The sequence below is a fragment of the Ursus maritimus genome, unplaced genomic scaffold (genome assembly GCF_017311325.1).
Source record: "Ursus maritimus isolate PB19 unplaced genomic scaffold, ASM1731132v1 scaffold_14, whole genome shotgun sequence".
NCBI classification, from domain to species: Eukaryota; Metazoa; Chordata; class Mammalia; order Carnivora; family Ursidae; genus Ursus; species Ursus maritimus.
Genome location: NW_024423786.1, coordinates 55,637,297 through 55,656,541, shown reverse-complemented (window position 1 = coordinate 55,656,541; position 19,245 = coordinate 55,637,297). Strand labels below are relative to the sequence as shown.

Here is a 19,245-nt window from a genome sequence, read left to right as displayed (position 1 = left end):
AGAGACAGCTCTGCTGAGAATCCCCAGCCCTGACGAGCTGTCCTGGGAAACCCAAGAGTGAGAGAAACACAGGGAGACATCTCCATGAATCCTCATTCAGTAAGGCCTTCAATGTGATGGGAAATCACAAGCAGCTTAAGAAAAAGTAGGTAGATCAGGCTTCAGCAAGATAGAATCGTTGGGGCATCAAAGGTCACTATCGAGAGATTGAAAGGACACCCAACGATGGGAGAGCATATTCGTAGATCCCCTACCTAAGATTTTAGTATCCCGAATACACAAAGAACTCCTATCTGAATAGAAATCCCAAACAGTCCAGTTAAGCACTGAACACAAACTTACAGACACATTTCCTTTACGATGGTCTACAAATGGTCACAGACGCTGAGGTGACCCTCACCGTCCAGGGAAACGCAAGGCAAAACCACGATGGGAGACCACTTCCCACTCCCTGGGATGGCTAGCATCCAGAATTCAGACAACCAGGGTCAGCGGGGATGTGGGGAGCTCGGACCCCTTGTGCATAGCTGGTGGGGATGTAAACTCGGGCAGCTGATGTGGGACAAAGTTTGCTGGTTCCTCGAAAAGTCAAACACAGAATTACAGCGTGACCCAAGTATTCCAGTCCTACCAAAATGGAATAAGATACTCAGACATACGTGTGGGAATGCTAGGTGCAAAACTATTCAAAACCTGCAAAAATGGGCCACTTCTCCCCTGTCTACCAGCCTGGATGCATGAAGAGAGTGCAGCGTATACCTGGGAGGGAGGATTATTCAGCCACAAAAGGGAGTGAAGCAGGGACACTGCTGCACTCTGACTGAATCTTGAACGTATCATGCTATGTGTGAGACACCAGACATGCAAAGCCACAGAGTGTGAGTCCACTTAGAAAATACACAGAACTGGCAAATTGGTAGAGACAGAGTTGCTCAGTGGTGGCCAAGAAGCAGGGTTTCCTGGCTGTTTTGGCCTTAAATTTGTTTTTCCTTCTTAAGATTTTATCTATTTGTCAGAGAGTGAGAGAGAGGGCACAAGCAGGGGGAGTGGCAGGGGGAGGGAGAAGCAGGCTCCCTGCTGAGCAAGAAGTGGGAGGCAGGACTGGTCCCAGGACGCTGAGATCCTGACCTGAGCGGAAGGCAGACACACCCAACTGACTGAGCCATTCAGGCATCCCAATGCCTTTAAATTTGTTTTGACAAATGTAGATAAAATTCCCATACCAATAATAATAATAATAATAATAATAATAATTCCCATACCATATGGTCACACTTTTTTTTTTTTTAATGATGTTGTTTTACAGACAGCGAGAGCCTGGTAGGGTGGTACGCGGGGAGGGGGTAGGGAGAGGAACAAGCTGATTCCGGAGGCCACTTGCTATGGATCCTGAGATCTTGATCTGAGCCGAAATCAAGAGTCCGCAGCCTAACCCACTGAGGCACCCACGTTCCCCCATATGTTCACACTTTTTAGAGTAATAGTGTTCTGTTTCTGTCTGTTCACAGCTGTGCCATCCCGACACCATCTGAAGGAAATAGAGCCCTTTACATTTCACAGTCTCAGGGACTGACTACAAACTTGCTCTGTCCTGACCTTCCTTATAGAATATAACGCACCCCTGAATTTTCTACCGTGTCCTACCTGTGGCAGTGCCTGGCTGAGGCCGCGGGCTCCCCGGTCCCACCGGGGCGGGGTACCCAGGGTACCTTTGGCTGACCTGAGGCAAGAGTGGGGGGGTGGGTGGATGGAGGGCGGCCTCGCGGTGTCAGGTCAGGTCAAAACCCTGGGAGAACTTGCCTTCCCTGCGGTGACGTCACCGGTTCTTGAGCTGTGCTTAATACGGGGGACCGTTGCACTGTCACGTCACCCCCGTGTCACCACGGACAAATCTGTTCAGTCGCATCCTACTGGGGCTCCGCACAAGGGAGGTTCCGCTGAGAAACTGAGTCAGAGGAGCCAAGCTCTGGGCAGGCGGATGAGACACCTGTGTAGCGGCAGCCTGTCAGTCAGGATGCTGGGGGCGGGGCCTTGGAGATCTGCCCAATCTGGGACCACAGGGCGGTACTGGGACCACTGCCCAATCAGAACGTGAAGGGCAGCAGGCTGGCCTATCACGGTGCGGAGTCTCGGAGCCATGTCCAATCAGGGCCGCAGGGAGGGCTCTGTGTTACCGTCCAATGAAGTCGCAGGGCCTGAAGCAAAGCCCAATGGGAGCGCGGAGGCGCGTATCGCGGTGAAAGGCTCATCCTCCGGAAACTGCCAATCGGGCCTGGGGGGCGGGATCCCGCCCTCGTGGGCCGCGTTCTGCGTCCGCCTGGGGCCGTGCTCACCTGCCCCGAGTTGGCCCAGGTGTTGTGTATGCGGAGCGCGCACTTGTCCAGGCTGCGGTGCCACGGAGAGCACGGAGCGGAGGGGCGGGATGGTGAGTCGCGGGCCCGAGTGAGACCGGGAGGGGCTCGGCTGGAAGTGGCCGCGGGTCCGGGTCTCCCAGACCCCGGGGCCCCGTCCGGAGTCTCCGCCCTCGGCCGCGGGGTGGGCTTCCGGCGTCCTGTCCGTCCTGATGGGGGTCCCGCACGTGCCGACCGGCGTCTGTGCCATGGGCCGCGGGGTTGGGTCCGGCGTCCTGTCCCCTGCCCTCGTGAGAGTCCCGGTGGTCCCACCCGATAACCTGTGGTGGCCGTGGTTACCGGCGACCTGTCATATCCCCGCGTGTGGGCCCAGGGGTCCCGTCCCGCGTCTCTGCCGTGGGCCGCGGGGTGGGGTGCCGGTGTCCTGGTCACGTGGCCGCATGGCGTCCTGGGGACCGGGGAGTTCCATCCTGAGCCTCCAGTCTCGGGTGCGGGGTGGGGTCCCGGCGTCCTGTCCCCTCCCCGCGTGTGGGTCCCGTCCCGAGCGTCTGTCGTGGGTCGGGGGTGAGGTTCCGACCTCCTGTGACATCCCCGCGTGCTGGGTATCCGGGAGCACCACCCGCGGCGGCGGTAACGCCTGGGCGTGGGGGTCAGGGGCCCCATGGTGGACCTGGGAGATGAGCTCAATCAGGGCTTGGCTGAGGACACTTTATTACAGAGAACTTCCAACAGCGACAAGGTCCGATGTCAGAGAGCCTCCGGCTCTCCAGTGACACAGAAGCAGGGCTTTGCTTTTGTGTCGGGGATGAGCAGCAAGGCCCAGAGTCAGGATGGGGCCGCTGCGCGGAAGGAAGGCCTTGTGGCTCAGGTCCCCAGGGCCTTGTTCCCCAGCTGGGTGGATGGTCACAGTGCGGCCCCCACAGTCTGGGGCCTGTGGGCAGGACAGTCTCCTGGGGAAAGTGTGGGCGGGAAAGGGACAGTGCTGGACAGTGGGTCACAGCAGTGTCGGATGAAACATGCGAATTCAGTGAGGAGAGGCTTGTATGGAGAAGGATGAGGGCAGAGGCTGGGGGGCAGGGGCCGTGTAGTAGGGCAGGGGGGCTACATCAGAAGGGCCAACGCTGTGAGCCTAAGACCTGCAAGTGTCTCCAGCGTTGTGTAAAAGGGGTTTCTTTCTTCCAGAGAGGAGTAAGGAGGAGCAGGCATGACCAGGTGTGATGATGCCCCCGGGTTTCCGCCAGGCCAGCCTGTCCCCAGGAGGGGCTGTGTGTGGCCCGGGCAGAGGGCAGGCCCACCACGTTCAGGGTCAGGAGGAAGGAGAGAAACCAGACCAGCGTTGGGGCAGCAGGCATTCTGTGCCTGTGGGTCGGTGGGGACAAGCAGCTGAGCGAGTCGTGGATGAGGCACAGTGTGGCTTTGGGGGGTCTGTGCCCAGCCCTGGCGTGGGTGAACAGGGGACACTTCCCTGTGAGTCCTGGGGTTTCTTGTGCTGTGTGGGCACAGCTGGCTGCTGACCGCTGGCTCCCACTTGCTGCTCCTCCCATACGTTCTGGGAGAGGCTCTTGGTGCCCAGTGAGCCCAGTGTGGTGGCAGGACTTTTGTCTTTGGGCCAAATCTGCAGGAGTAGGCTCTTAGAGTCTCAAGTGTTAGTGTCTGCCACTGTGCTGACCCAGGGTGATCAGTTTCCTGCCCCTTGCAGATGGTAATAACTGCCATGCAAGAAAAAGTACTCGCTGAGGGTTTCCAAATTTTAGAAGGTTCACGTAAGGAGAAAAGTTAAAAGTTTTAACTTGTTCAGAAAGCAATACTTTAAAATAAGTTATAAAGACTATAATCATCTTTAATTCATTCAGTCCTACTTTATTTGTTTATTTGTTTATTTATTTATATTTTCTGTTTGAACACAGCTTTCCCATTAGTTCTGGAAACTCTTATCCAGTTCAGTTTTTTGATCTTAAAGATATCAATAGCTTTATTTGTTACCACCCCCTCGCCAGAAAAGCCCTTTTCATGAATCTCCTTTAAGACCAACGTCATTTTGCAAGAGCATCAGAACAATAAGTATAAGTGGCAAAATTAAAGCTCAGCCACGGCCATGGTCAATGAGCTGATAGCAGGCTTCATTATCATGTCGCTGACAAGGAAATCTGTTATTCCTGTGACATTTGCATTTTAATAATGAGAATGTCAAGTGATGTCCTTCTGCCTTAGCGTAGTAAAACTTAGGGGTTTTATGTAATCTCTAAAGCAGCCGTGGCATTTACCGCACAGTACAACGGAAGGCTCATCATCACTGGACAGCGCTCCCCAAGAACCCTAACAAACGAACACACAAGCCTCGTTAGTCAGAAGACCTCATTGACCATTTCTGTCTTGGGGAAGTTTGTGAAAACCCTCAAAGTTCTAAAACAAATGCCTAAATAGTATTATAGATCATCGTGTATTCTGAGAAGTATTAACCCTAAGTAATGGAAAACCTGATAAAGACAAAACATAGAAACTTTTGTTTTTCTGGGCAGAGAAGGAAAGGAAGAAACTGTTTCTTTACACTTTCTTATGAGGAACCAAGTGACAGTCTAACAAAACTTTGTCCTTCTGCACAGAGAGCAATGCATAGTTTCAGTCTTAGACCAGTGTATTTTAAAAATCCATTTATTTCCATCTTTGTCCATCCCGACCACACACACATAAAATTATTTTCTAAAGCTTTCCCTTCACAAACTTTCTACAATATTCTTTTGTGTTCAGATTTTGTCCTAAGGTGGTTCTCTCTAAATAACCAGTCTCATTTTAGGACTTCCTTTCACCACAACGAAATGTATTCCCGTGCCTTGTGTCTTTCTTACACATCTCCTACTCTCCTATGTATACAGTTGTTTTCCTTATTTCCATCAGTCTTAATTACATTTAGCAGAATTGTAACTCTTAGAAACCTTAGTCTCCAGTGACGACCAATTGTTGACTGTCTGATACACCAGGATTCTTTTTTTTTTTTATGATTTTATTTTTTATTTACTTATTTGACAGAGAGGAGAAGCAGGCTCCCCGCTGAGCAGAGAGCCCAATGTGGGGCTCGATCCCAGGACCCCGGGATCATGACCTGAACTGAAGGAAGACACTTAACTGAGCCGCCCACGTGCCCCTATACCATGATTCTTTAGAGGGCAAATTTATGAATACATTCCATACTTGTTGGGAATGGGCAGTTTTCCTAGTTTCTCGTGAGGCAGAAAGCATGTTTTCCAAGAGACCCTAGTATCTTTGGTTTCTCCACAACAAGAAGCCAAAAGGAGATAAGGCTTATGTTTAGTAATTAATATGTCGGTATTTTATCTTACTTAGAAAAGACTTAGATACCCAATGAATTCAACCCAATTTATTCATAAATTTAGCAGAACTTCAGTAGGCCTTTTCTGTGCGGAAGTAAACCTAGGAAGCCAACCTGCTGTTGAATAAATGTTATTTTAAATGGAGAAAAAAAAATTAGCAAAACTTCACAGTTTCAGGTTACCAAGTGTTTTGATAGCTATCTTAACAATTAGGCAAGAGAACTTTCTGAGACAGACAAGACTAAGTATGATTTTAAGCTATCTTTTGCTGACAAATTGCAACAAAGATAACATGAGCTTATTTTACTTTTGGTAAATCTTGGTAGAATACAAGTTTTATGTGTAATGTGAGTAACTCTAAAAACGCATGTTTTGATTACATGAGCAACCTTAAATTAACTTAATACTAAATGTGTTGCAACTGTGTCCCCTAAAAGTCAATCACTTTGTTCCCCACTGTCGATTTTTACTTGGGGTACCTGTGGGAAAATCTAAAGTTGGGGGTTTAAGTCCAGCAGAGTCCTCCAGGGGCAGGGGAAAGATGATGGGATGGAATAAGAGAGAGACCATCTCAAATGTCCACAGGAACAGAGGGGCCATGAAACTAAGCAAGATGCGTCCTACAGGTTTTGTGGAGGTTGGGATTTGGGGGACACTGCCATGAAGCCTTGCAAATATGGGACCTCTGACCATTTGGAGTTCTAGGAAAAGAGGTCAAGCTGAAAAATAGTATAAGAAAGGGTTCCATGGGGGCGCCTGGGTGGCACAGCGGTTAAAGCGTCTGCCTTCGGCTCAGGGCGTGATCCCGGCGTTACGGGATCGAGCCCCACGTCAGGCTCCTCCACTATGAGCCTGCTTCTTCCTCTCCCACTCCCCCTGCTTGTGTTCCCTCTCTCGCTGGCTGTCTCTATCTCTGTCAAATAAATAAATAAAATCTTTAAAAAAAAAAAAAAAGAAAGGGTTCCATGGAGGGGCCATACCCTTTGATCTGAGGCCAGGACACATGACATGAAAGGATGAGATGTTTTTCCTCAAGTATCAAGGGCCAATGTTATTCCACTTTTAATACATCCCAAGGGAGAGTCCAAAGGAATAGAGGGGGTTTGTTCCATCGTGGGAAAGCACTTCTGCTGGTTTCCGAAGGGGCATCCCACCAAGGGGAGTGGGGCTCCAACCCAAGGTTGTGATTTCAGTCAGGGTGTCTATTGACCTGAGGAAGGACCAGATCTTACACGGGGTGACTGACCCTACTAGGGTGTTCCACTAAAGAGAAGGTCAGGACAAATAGCACTAGTAATCCTTGCTGGGGTGTCCCCTGCAACAGGGAGAGCCAGACCCTGGGTGGCTTTAATCTGCGTCAGAAAAAGGAAGGGAGGACTCACCACTCAGACGTGTAGGAGCGTGTAGGGCTCACTGTGGCAGCTCGTTGCATGGGAATAAAGGAATGAAGTGGAGGGATCAGCCCGGATCAGGAAAGGCCCCCAGCCAAGTCTGTAACATGTGCGGATTAGCCCTGTACCAGCTGTCCTTGCCAGCTGGGCCACACGTTGGGAACAGACCTTGGGAACAGAGAGAGAATGCAAGGAAAAGGGTCCCTTCACCCTCTCAGGTGTGGGCTATCCCCCTGTTCCTTCTGAGACCTTCAGTCCACACCAGGTTGCCGCCCTGGCCAGAGACCTTCAGTTGTCTGAGGAGCACTCAAAGAGTCTGAAAAGAGAAAGGAGAGGGAGGGAAGGGTCCCCCTCTAAAGGGTAAGAGGGGAAATCCCTCACCCTTTCAGGCGAGGGTGGTCCTGTGGGTTCCCTGGGGGGCTTCAGATCCTCACTGAAGAGTAACATTACCCAAAGGTCATCAGTTCCCCAGTGAGTACTGGAGTCAGTTCACCAAAGGAAAGTCACGAGAAATTCCCGTAGGATAGGGGCACAGCCCTTCAAGGTAGAGGGTCTCCGTAAAGACCACCAAATGTGGGTGCTTGGGTAACTCAGTTATTTAAGTGTCTGCCTTTGGTTCAGGTCATGATCCCAGGCTCCTGGGGTTGAGTCCCACATTGGGCTCCTTGCTCAGTGGGGAGCCTGCTTCTCCCTCCGCCCTTCACCCTGTTTGTGTTCTCTGTCGCTCACTCGCTCCCTCATTCTCAAATAAATAAATAAGATCTTTTTTAGAAAGAAAGAAAGAAAGAAAGAAAGAAAGAAAGAAAGAAAGAAAGAAAGAAAGAAAAGAAAAGGCCACCAAAGGGGGGCGACCGATTGGGTGGAGCTGGTGGCATGGGTGGGGGAAGAATTCCCCAAGGCAGAACAAGGAGATAGAAGTCTATTGAATACACCACAAGGGAGCCGCACACAGGACAGCAGAGGAGAGTCTGTCTGCTACAGGCGCTGGTGGGGGACTATAGTAATGGGGGATTGTGAGGGAGTATGTGATCCTATGGAATTTTCCCTGTTTGGTAACTGTGCCTGGTTGTAAGAAGTCCGTTGGTTACTTAGGGCCTCTGGGCCTTTTGAGGTGGGTCCCTTAATGAGCCTGTTAGCGGTCAGCTGTGTGGTCATGTGGGCCCGTTGCCTTGCTGCTTGTCTTTCCATTGCTCAAGCTCATTGCCTGAAAGCGGCCCCTACATTATGTTCCCCCTTCTGTCAAAGTCACCCTGGGCTCTGTTACCATCAGTCTCTCAGGGACTCCTCTTTCTGGTGCCCTTCTCCCTGAATTCTGGGCACTGGGGTGTATACTTGAGGCCCCTCTAACTTCCATGATTCTTCAAGAACCAGAACTCCTCTTATGAACCAGGTGTGTCGGGCCCCTGGGCCCTGTGTCCGTGCTCACAGTCCACCTAATCCGGGGAAGGGGTCACGTCTGCCTCTGCCGGGGTAGAGGGGACTACACCAGGCTCCTTGACCCTGTTGCCTCCCAAGGAGAGAGCCGCTCAAGTCACGTGTCCACAACATCCTGACCTTCTGGTTCCAGTTCTTGGGCTGACAAGGCAATAATCATCTCTGGGCAAGTCAAAGATGTGCTGTCTGATTTTTCATTCTTTACCGAACCGGAGTGCTCAGATCCGCTGTGTCTCAGTAAGAACAGCCTGTATTGGGGTGTATGTAAGTCTGTATCAGCCGTCGCCATCACCCCGTGCTTCGGGTTCCCAGCCCTTCCCGTCAGTGGGGGCATGGCAGTGGAGGTGTTGTCACTTCCCACACGGGTGTGACTCGGGTCCTAGGAGTGGAGTGCAGTTCCCTGCCTATCGCCCCCACCTCCCACACACGTGGGTGAGGAGGGAGCGTTGCTGAGTAGAATCTGTGGGATGTTTCAGGAGGCGGTGGTCTTTGCGGACGTGGCGGTGGACTTCACCCCGGAGGAGTGGGCTTTGCTGGACGGGGGTCAGAGGAGGCTCTACAGAGACGTGATGCTGGAGACCTGCAGGAACCTGGCCTCCCTGGGTAAGCATGGCTCCACCCCTTCACCAGAGTTTTAGGGAACGAATGTTTCTTACGAGTGTCCGATCTTACTGGGGCCGAGGAATGGGGATACGTTGGCGAAGAGACAGACGTGGTCCAAGCCTTCATGGAAACCACGCGGGGTCACACACCTTTCCCGTGAAGACAAAGTTTCATGTGTTAGTCTTGATCCAAGTGGGAGAGTCCCTAGTTGTGTAAATGTGAATGTGGTCTCCGGTGTAGCTCTGGGTGTGGCCGGCACTTGCTTTATCCCTCCTTACTCCTGTCATGCTAACTGCCTGCCATTCCCCCCTCAAGAGATTGGCATCCAAATCATTGGGAATTGGGGTGATGACCACTCTGCCTTTTTCAAGCTTGTGTTGTGTGGGGTATTGTGAAGATCTGGGGAGTCCATCACCTCCTGAGTATCGAGGAGAGAAGGTGGTGGTGTCTGTTGGTGTCCTTTCAAGGAACTTCGGAGAGGGAAAATGTCGTAGGCATCTAAAGGTTGATATTCTTGGATAAGGACCAGTTGGAACTTGATGGCCTATAGCCTGGAGGAGACAAAGAATCGCAACATATTGATTAGTTTTGGTCCAAACAGTAACATGAGGAGAGCTCCTAGAGTGAGGGGAACAGAGGGAGTAAGGGTGTAATTGTAAGCACTTGCGGACAGATTACCCAGGAAGACAGGTGTTCCCTTGTTATTGAATCTTTAATTTTTAAGGCAGAGAGGGATGTGAAGACCCTGGATGTAGGGATTAGTAACCATTGGGCCAATGGGTGAAGAAGACAGTTGAGTTATAAAAAGCAAAAGATGGCTATGGCAAGCCCTATTTCTGATAAGATGACACAGGGAAGAAGAAGAAGAAAAAAAAAAAGACTTGTCTTTCATGGAATCTTTTTGAAGAGTGGTGTTAGATCTTTGATGAGATCACAGGATAGGCATCCGTGGTATTTGCCAGGGGATAATTCCAGGATTTGACTGTGGAGCAATGGATCCAGCAGGGACTCCTGGTACCTTGATGGCTGTAGGGGAAGATAAAAGAACCAGGAAAAGCCCTTTCCACATAGGCTTTAGTTGGTAATTAGGGAAGCCCTCTTTTCAGACCTTGATTAGACCTTGGTCATTAGGTTCATACAGAGAAGGTGCCTCTTGTTTGAGAGTGGAAACTGTTAGGCTGTATTTTTTAAAACCTGTTGAAATTTGGATAGAGAGATAATATGACTTCGTATCCTTGAGTCTCTGGATGTACCAAGAGGTCTGTAGTTAGGGAGGATTGCTCACAGAGGACTTCCAAAGGACTCAAACCCCGGGGCCCCCTTGGGAACTGCACGACTACAGAGAAGGGAAATGGGCAAGGCTTCTTTCTGGTTCAGTGATGTTTTTTTGTGTGAGTTTTTAAATAATACCTTATAGGTAGTGGCTGGCCCTTTCCTCCTTCCCAGAGGACAGTGGCTTTCAAACACAGTGGAGCTGGTATTTGATACCTCGTCCTTTGGCGACAGATTGAGCTATGGTGGCCACAGCAGAGAGTCCATTGTCACTTCAGATGAGGCCAGATCAGGGGATACTTGCATGCAGAAGTTTGCTGACCGCTCAGTTGCCCTTTCAGTCCATGTTGGGAATGCGTCTGTCCACCCTGGGAAGGTGTCGACAAGCATGAGAGGAGGTATCTGTATCCCTGCGGGGTGGCATCTGAGGAGAGTGTTGGTTGGATTCATTGAGGTTGGTGGACACCGGGGCTGGTATATGTGCAGGGCGAGGGGAGGCTATTTGTTCAGCCACCTGGGAAAGTCCTTTACCTTGAAATATTCTGGAAATGACAGTTCATAAGGCATCTTGTCCTAAAGAGACAGAGTTATGAAGGACTTTAATTAGTTCCAAGTGACTGTTTTGAGGAATGGCCATCTCTTCAGTGGGGGAGCAAATGAGCAAAATGTCCACATGTTGGAGGGTAGTTCCCCCCTCAAGTTGTGAGTTTTGTGACTCTTTAGAGATGGCTTGGCCAGACAGATGGGGGCTGTCCCTGAATCCCTGTGGGAGTACTGGCCCACAAGGGGTTCCCATTCAGATGCAAACTGAAGTTGCAGAAGACGGTGTCTTTTAGGTCCAGGAACATAAAGTGGAGGCTGTTTGGAAGAATGGTGCCAGGATGACATAGGGATTCGGCATGGTTGGGTGTAGGGGTGCGACGCCTCGTGAATGGCTCACAAGTCTTGGACTAGATGATAGCTGTTGTCCTGTTTTTAACTGCTAGGCTGGGAATGTTGTAGGGTGAAGTTGTGGGGATAAGAAGTTCATGTTTTAAAACTTGGCTCAGGTTGTGATCTCAGAGTTGTGAGATTGTGCCCCACGTTTGGCTCTGCACTGGGCATGGAGTCTGCTTAAGATTCTCTCTCCTTTCCCTCTGCCCCTCCCCATCTCTCTCTCTCTCTCTCTCTCTCTCCACCTCACTCTCTCCCTCCCCCTGTCCCTAAAAAATAATAATAAAATAAATCCTTAAGACTTTGCAAAAGACTATTTGAACTAAGAAATGAATTTAGAAAAGTTGCAGAACACAAAATGAATACACCAAAATCTGTTGCATTTCTTTCTTCCTTTCTTTTTAAAGTAGGCTCCGTGCCCATCATGAGCCCAACATGGGGCTTGAACTCATGACACTGAGATCAAGACCTGAGCTGAGATGAGGAGTCAGATGCTTAACCGACTGAGCAACACTCTTTTGCATTTTTTATAAAGATTTTATTTATTTAGTTGTCAGAGAGAGAGCACAAGGAGACAGAGAAGCAGGATCCCCGCTGAGCAAGGAGCCCAATGTGGGACTCGATCCCAGGACCCTGGGATCATGACCTGAGCCCAAGGCAGATGCTTAATCTACTGAGCCCCCCAGCATCTCCCTCTGTTGCATTTCTATAACTAATAACAAATGTCAGAAAGAGAAATTAGGAAAACAATCCCATGTTCAATTCTTTAAAAAATAATAAAAAACTGTGAATAAATGTAACCAAAGTTGAAAGGCCTGTACTCTTAAAGCAATAAGACATTTAATGAATAGAATTGAAGATGACATAATAAATAGAAAGATATACTTTGGTCATGCCTTTTAAGTATTAATATTGTTAAAAAATGCTCAGACTGTGAAAAGCAGTCTACATATTCAATGCAATCCATATCCTGTACAAAGAAATAGTGTTTTTCAAAGAACTATAGCAAAAAAACCCTCAAATTTGGGGTGCCTGGGTGGCACAGTGGTTAAGCGTTTGCCTTCGGCTCAGGGCGTGATCCCGGCGTTACGGGATCGAGCCCCACATCGGGCTCCTCCGCTGTGAGCCTGCTTCTTCCTCTCCCACTCCCCCTGCTTGTGTTCTCTCTCTCGCTGGCTGTCTCTCTGTCAAATAAATAAAATCTTTAAAAAAAACACAAAAAACAAAAAAAACCCTCAAATTTGTATGGAAAGAGAGAACATTGCACATAAACAAAGCAATGTTGAGAAAACATATTAAAGTTGAAGGTAAAACAATCCCAGATTTCAAACTGTACTACAAAGCTAAAAAATCAAAACAGTGTGGTACTGGCACAAAAACAGACCCAGAAATCAAGGGAACAGAATAGAGAGTCCAGAAAGAAACCCATGTTTATATGGTCAAATTATCTACCAAAAAAATGAGCTGAGAATGTACAATGGGGGAAAGACTGTCTCTTCAATAACTGGTGTTAGGAGAACGAGGCCGCGACCTGCAGAAAGCACGAAACCACCTTCTCACAGCTCACGCAGAGGTCAGCTCTGTGGGTTACATCCCCACGTGTAAGACTTGAAACCATACACTTCTTAGGACAAAATAGAGGCATTAAACTCGTGGACGTCGGCCTCAGCTATGTTTTTGTGGAATTATCCCTTCAGTCCAGGGAAACAAAAGGAAAAATATAAAATGGGGCAGAGGAACATAATAGACATTTTCCCAAAGAAGATACACAGATGGCCACTTAGGCAGGTGAAAAGCTGCCCTATGTCACTAGTCATCAGGGACGTGCAAATCAAAACCACAGTGTGATATCACCTCACAGCAGCCAGAACTGCTGGTGTCAAAAGGAAGAAGTAACAAGTGTTGGTGAGAATGTGGAGAAAAGGAAACTCATCTTTGCTGGTGGGAAGGTATGTTGTTGCAGCCACGGTGAGGGAAACAGTATGGAGTTTCCACAAAACAGTAAACACAGACCATATGGTCCTTAATTCGATTTCTGGGTAGTTCACCTTAGGAAAAAAACTAACATGAAAAGGTATGTACGTGACCACGTTCACTGTGCCGTTCATTACAATACTCAACATACGGAAGCAACCCACGTGTCCATCGATAGATGAATGGATAATGAAGACGTATGTCTACATACAAGGGACGGTTGCTCAGCCATATAAAAAGGATAAAGTCTTGCCATTGGTGACAACATGGATGGACCTAGGGGGTATTCTTCCAAGTAAATAAATCGGAGAGAAGGACAAACACCATATTTTATTTGTTTGTGTAATCTAAGTAACAAAATGAACAAGCAATAAAAGGAAAATAGAGACTTTAAAGTATAGAGAACAAATCGGTGTTTACGAGATTGGAAGGGGAAGGAGAGATGGGTGAAACAGATGAAGGGGACTAGCCGTACAGAGCTGCACTTGTTAAATATCAGGGGGGTGGTGCCTCACTGGATCTCACCCGCTCTGCCCCTCCCCACCCCGGGTACTCCCTGGCTCTCTCTCAACATAATGAGTAAATAAGTCTTAAGTCATGGGAATGAAAAGTACAGCAGAGGGAATATGGTCAATAATACTGTAGTAGTTTTTTATAGTGACAGGTGGTAATTATACTTAGTGTGGTGGGCATTTTGTAATGTATATAATTGTCGAATCACAATGTTGTACACCTGACACTAATATTATAGGTCAATATACTCCCACTAAAAAGAAAAAAAAGAAAAGAAGCCCACACTCACCATCGTCAAAGAAGTTGAACACTAAAGTAAGAGCCCATCCTCCAGATTGCTGGTTACCCTTCAAATCCTCCCTCATGCTGCACTGTTCTCCAGGGGCTGGGCAGCAGCCGCACGCACATCCGACCTCCCAGGGGCAGGTGGGGCAGTCCAGGCAGGCTTCACAGGGGGCCCTGTGCCTTCAGAACAGTCCACCAAGCCTCGGTTGGACCAGGTTCCGGAGAAGGGAATGCATTTGCACATGTCCATTAGAAACGTGACTCAGTTTTGTTCGAGAAGGGTGATTTTGTCATTTACCTGGCTTCCAAGTTGGACCGTTCATCCATCCTCACCCACGTGGCAAGCCTTAATGTATTCCTCTTACAGAGGTAGGGTGCGGATGTGTGTGTCTTGCCCAGTTCCTTTCTGCTTTCCTTTCTGATAATACTGATCTCCACATTAGTCTCCATCGTTTTTGACGTATTTCTGAGTAAACGGGCTGCCCTTCATACGCTTTTCCTCTTACTGCCAAAGTACCAAATCACTAGGATCCTCAGAATTTTTCTTTGGTCGCTTATCTGTTCTTCCTGATGAACCTCATTTCCACTTTGGGATCAGTATATGAATAGAAGTCAACATAGGATCCATTTTCGTACCTTCAAACATCAGATCGTTCCCAAGAAATTAAACTACGCTACCAATTTTTGCAGTTTGTCCCAGTCAGGATAAAAGGAGCGCACCAAGGCCTCAGTGGAGTGTTTTGCAGAATGAGCTACCCAGTGAAGAGAAAACAGGCCTATTTGCAAGAAATGATTCGTGTTCTGTTTTTGGAGAAAATGGGAAATTTCATAGCAGCGGAGATCAGACCCAGACCCAGGAAGGGCATTTGAGGTGAGTGACACTCCCGCAGGAGAAGGACGGGTCTGGGCAGATTGTGAGACTAACTTGAAATCAAAGGATAGCTGAAAGCACGCCTCAGTAAATGTATAATGATAATTTTCACAAGGTGAAGTTTTCAATGAGCGCATTCTAGATATTGATCCTCTGAAAACTAATTCAGTTGGAAACAGTGGTGAGAAGAACTATATCTGAGAAACCCAGAGTGTTAGGACTATATTTGAGTCCTCAGCCAGTGCATTAAGCTTGTTTCACTTTGTTACCGTGGAGACAGTGCCACAAACATGCCCATTCTTTGGAAATGGCCATTATGTAGTCAAATAATGACTAATAAGTATCAGTAGGTCATTAGTAAGGAGTTGGGTTATAATCATTATTCCCTAACAGTGTGCCTTCCTGTTTTGACCAGAAGTCATTGGGCGGAGCATGTGTGGGAGAGCAATGAAGGTAATCAGTGCAGAGAAACCGTAAACCAGACTACAGGTCTTACTGTGCTTGAGGATTGTCCTGCTGGAGAGAAATCCTGGGAAGCCTTCAGAGATGGTTCTTTCCCTGAGAATCCAGGAACATCTCAGCAGTGGTGTCACGAACCTAGTCCCTGTGCGGAATGTGGGCCGGCCTGCAGCTGTGTCTCGAGCCACAGCCCTTATGTTGACATAGACCTTGGCGGGAAACCCTACGAACACCAGGACACTGGGACAGACTTGAGTCTCGATAGTAAAAAATCTTTAGAGGGCAGGAAATGTGGAGAAGCTTTCGCTCACACCTCATCCTTTCAGGATCATGTGCAAAGTCACTGTGGACAGAGTGTCCATGTGTGTGACGTGTGTGGGAAAGCCTTTACGTATAATTCTGATCTTACACATGATGTGAGAACTCACGGTGGAGTGAAACCCAGTAATTGTACAGACTGTGGGAAAGCCTACATTTCCCTCTCATACTCTCAAGATTACTCAAGTAATCAAACTGAGAAACGACTTTTTGGATGTGGGCAGTGTGGGAAAGCCTTCAGTCGTCAGGCCTACCTTCTAGTACATGTGAGGACACACACTGGGGAGAGACCCTATGAATGTCAGCAGTGTGAGAAGACCTTCACAGATGGTGGAAATCTGCGAGAACATGTGAGAACACACACGGGGGAGAGGCCATATGAATGTCAGCTGTGTGGGAAGACCTTCAAGTATAACTCAGGCCTGCGAGCACATATGAGGGCACACAATGGGGAGAGACCCTATAAATGTCAGCACTGTGGGAAAGCCTTCACTGGTCACTATTCCCTTCTAGTACACGTGAGAACACACACAGGGGAAAGGCCCTATGAATGTGTGGAGTGTGGGAAAACTTTCCGGAAGTGTGAACATTTTACCCGTCACATGACCACGCACAGTACAGTAAAACCCTTTGAATGTAAGGAGTGTGACAGAGCCTTCCGGGATCGCACAGACCTTCGAATACATATGAGGACACACACTGGGGAAAGACCCTATGAATGTCATCAATGTGGGAAATCCTTCATACATCTTGGAAATCTGCAAGGACATGTGAGAACGCACACAGGGGAGAGACCATATCAATGTGAGCACTGTGGGAAGACCTTCAGGTATAACTCAGACCTGCGAGAACACATGAGGACGCACACTGGGGAGAGACCCTATAAATGTCCGCAGTGTGGGAAAGCCTTCATTCGTCGCTATGCCCTTCTGGTACATGTGAGAAGACATACAGAGGGTGGACACGTGGAATGTAAAGAGTGTGGGAGAGCGTATAAGTTTTCCTCATCCCTTCGAGCGCATATGAAGAAACACGCTGGGGAGAGACCTTCACTAGTCGCCGCTCCCTTCAAGAGCACGTGAGAAATCGCAGTGGACAGTATCCCTTTGAATCTAAGGACTCTGGTAAGACTTTCCAGTGTCCCATACACCCGCAGGTATGTGTGATGACACGGGGCAGAACTGTATGAATGTCCACACCCTGGAAAAGCCTTCAGTTGTCCCTCTTCTTTTGAGGACGCGTGTGAAAGCACCGTGATGTGAAATCCTGTGAACTTAAGAATCGTGGAAATGCCTTCAGGTATCTCATCCGTCTGGGAGCACAGACACAATGTGGGAAAGCACTTAATACTCCCTATAAGTGGTTTTTAAAATGCAAGCCAATACACTAGAGGTGAGCCTGAATGGACACAATTTTGGGAAAACTTCCAATATTTAACTTCATGTGTTTTGTTCATGAAGATTCTGACAGGACAGAAATCGTTTCATTGTTACAAACATGGCTTTGTTTTTGCAAGTGCCTCTTCCTTAATAGAGACGCGAAGTGTCCTAATTCCCAGTTCATGTCACTGATATGAACACTAATGGTGGTAAGTGTCCTTCTTTGTCCTCTACATCTGTACAGCATACACTTTGTTATCTCAGACTTGAGGTAATCACGTGGATACGTGTAACATGTCTCTTTTCCATTACAATGTCTCTTGGACCCAGGGGTGACAAGAATATGTCTGTTTGGGGCAGGAGGAAGATACATACAACTTCATATAATTTTAGAAAAGGATTTCTTGAATTGTACATTCCAGCATGTTCCTAGTGTATGATCATGACATGAGACTTGTCCTGTTGAACGTTCTTTTCTGTTGCGTGTTGCGGATACTGGCATTTCCTGATTCTGTATTACCTCTTCTTTTCAGTCGTTAGTATTGAAAGCTATATTTTCAGGGGGCCTGGGTGGCACAGTTGGTTAACGTATCCAACTCTTTGGTTTCAGCTCAGATCGTGATCTCAGGGTTGTGAGATCGAGCCCCACATCAGCTCCGTGCTCAGCTCGGAGTCTGCTTGAGATTCTCTCTTCCTCTCCTTCTGCCCCCTCCCCCCCAAAATAAATAAATAAATCTTAAATTAAAAAAGAAAGATATTTTCACTTCAGTTCTCTCTTTTCATTGAATGAATAATTGTTAAAATTCTCATATTGGGGGGCGCCTGGGTGGCTCAATCGTTAAGCGTCTGCCTTCGGCTCAGGGCGTGATCCCAGCGTTCTGGGATCGAGCCCCACATCAGGCTCCTTTGCTGGGAGTCTGCTTCTTCCTCTCCCACTCCCCCTGCTTGTGTTCCCTCTCTTGCTGGCTGTCTCTCGCTCTGTCAAATAAACAAATAAAATCTTTTTAAAAAAAATTCTCGTATTGGTTTATCTTCTCTGAGCCTATCTTTTGATGTCTGTGGTCTTTCTTGTTCCAAATTACAACTTGGAAGAAATCCCTTTGCTCTATGTCTCAGGTTTGCCTATTTATTTCCATGGTCAGTGATTCTGTTAGAAATACCAGCAAAGTGCTTTCCTCTAGCCCCCAGGAGATCATGTGTGGAGTGCCCAGTATCCTTAGTATCAGCCAGATCACCTGGCCAAAATATGGTACCTGGTAAATTTTGGACATAGGAGCCTTTTCAGTTTTATCCACATTGGAGGTAAAAACACTTCATTGTTTCCACAATATAACAGTCCTGAGGTACCCAAAAAGGCATACCAGCTATGGGACCAACTGTTTGTGGTCTTACCCTTGGGTAAGGTACATGGCCAAGGAAGGGTGTGTAACTCCTCCTGTTGGTTGGCTGTCAGAGGGACCTGTAGTGCTGCCTTAGTACCTTCCAAAGAGTCTGCAGGGCGACTGGATGACTCAGCAGAGCGTGCAGCTCTTGGTCTTGGCGTTGTGGGTTTGAGCCCCACGCCGGGTATAGGAATAGCTTTAAAAAAATGATTATAAAATGGTAAAAAGAATTTGGAATAGCATTCCCAAGTTAGTACTTACTACTTTCATCCTTTTTAAAAGGTCCATCAGGAGACTATGAAAAATCTTTATTTTTTCGAGGAGTGACGTGTAAAATGGCACAGGGACTGAAGGCATGATGTGTCAGCAGTAAGCAGTCATGCGGGGCTTTGCCTGGATCCAAATGTGGTCTGGCTCCAAGATCAGATGCCCTAAGTATTGATCTTGGGTTTGAGCAAACTACACATTTTTGAGACTCTGTCCCTTTAAGCCAAAAGTTTAACAGGGAGATGGTGTCCTGCGTTGAAGGAAAGCAGAGAATGAAATTACCTCCATATTGTAACAAAGTTGAGATGCAGAAAACTCTCTATGACTCAGAGCAACCTTAGGGTTTGTGAAAAGGAAGAAAGATTCTCTGTGGGTCCCTGGGGGCATGACTGTCCAGGGGTATTTCTATGCTTCCAAGTGAAAGGAAAAACTGGCTACACTTAGCAGCTGGAATACTAAAAATGCACTAAAAATAGCCACACAT

At 48.0% G+C, this 19,245-nt stretch overlaps 1 protein-coding gene across 5 annotated transcripts in view; it reads left to right on the top strand.

Moving 5' to 3' along the window:
• The window catches only part of LOC103681660 (zinc finger protein 14-like), a 79,691-nt gene that overhangs the window by 11,926 nt on the left and 48,520 nt on the right, over positions 1 to 19,245 (top strand). For 2 of the 5 annotated variants that reach the window (XM_008711235.2, XM_040629646.1), the window contains 3 exons: positions 8,982 to 9,108; positions 14,776 to 14,956; positions 15,372 to 17,763. The exons of 1 other annotated variant lie outside the window; for it this stretch is intronic. In XM_008711235.2, the coding sequence (XP_008709457.1) occupies positions 8,982 to 9,108; positions 14,776 to 14,956; positions 15,372 to 16,815 (1,752 nt within the window). In that variant the 3' untranslated portion in view covers positions 16,816 to 17,763. Of the gene's footprint in view, positions 1 to 8,981; positions 9,109 to 14,775; positions 14,957 to 15,371; positions 17,764 to 19,245 lie in introns of those variants that run through there. 2 more of the 5 variants (XM_040629645.1, XM_040629647.1) reach the window with 2 other exon arrangements.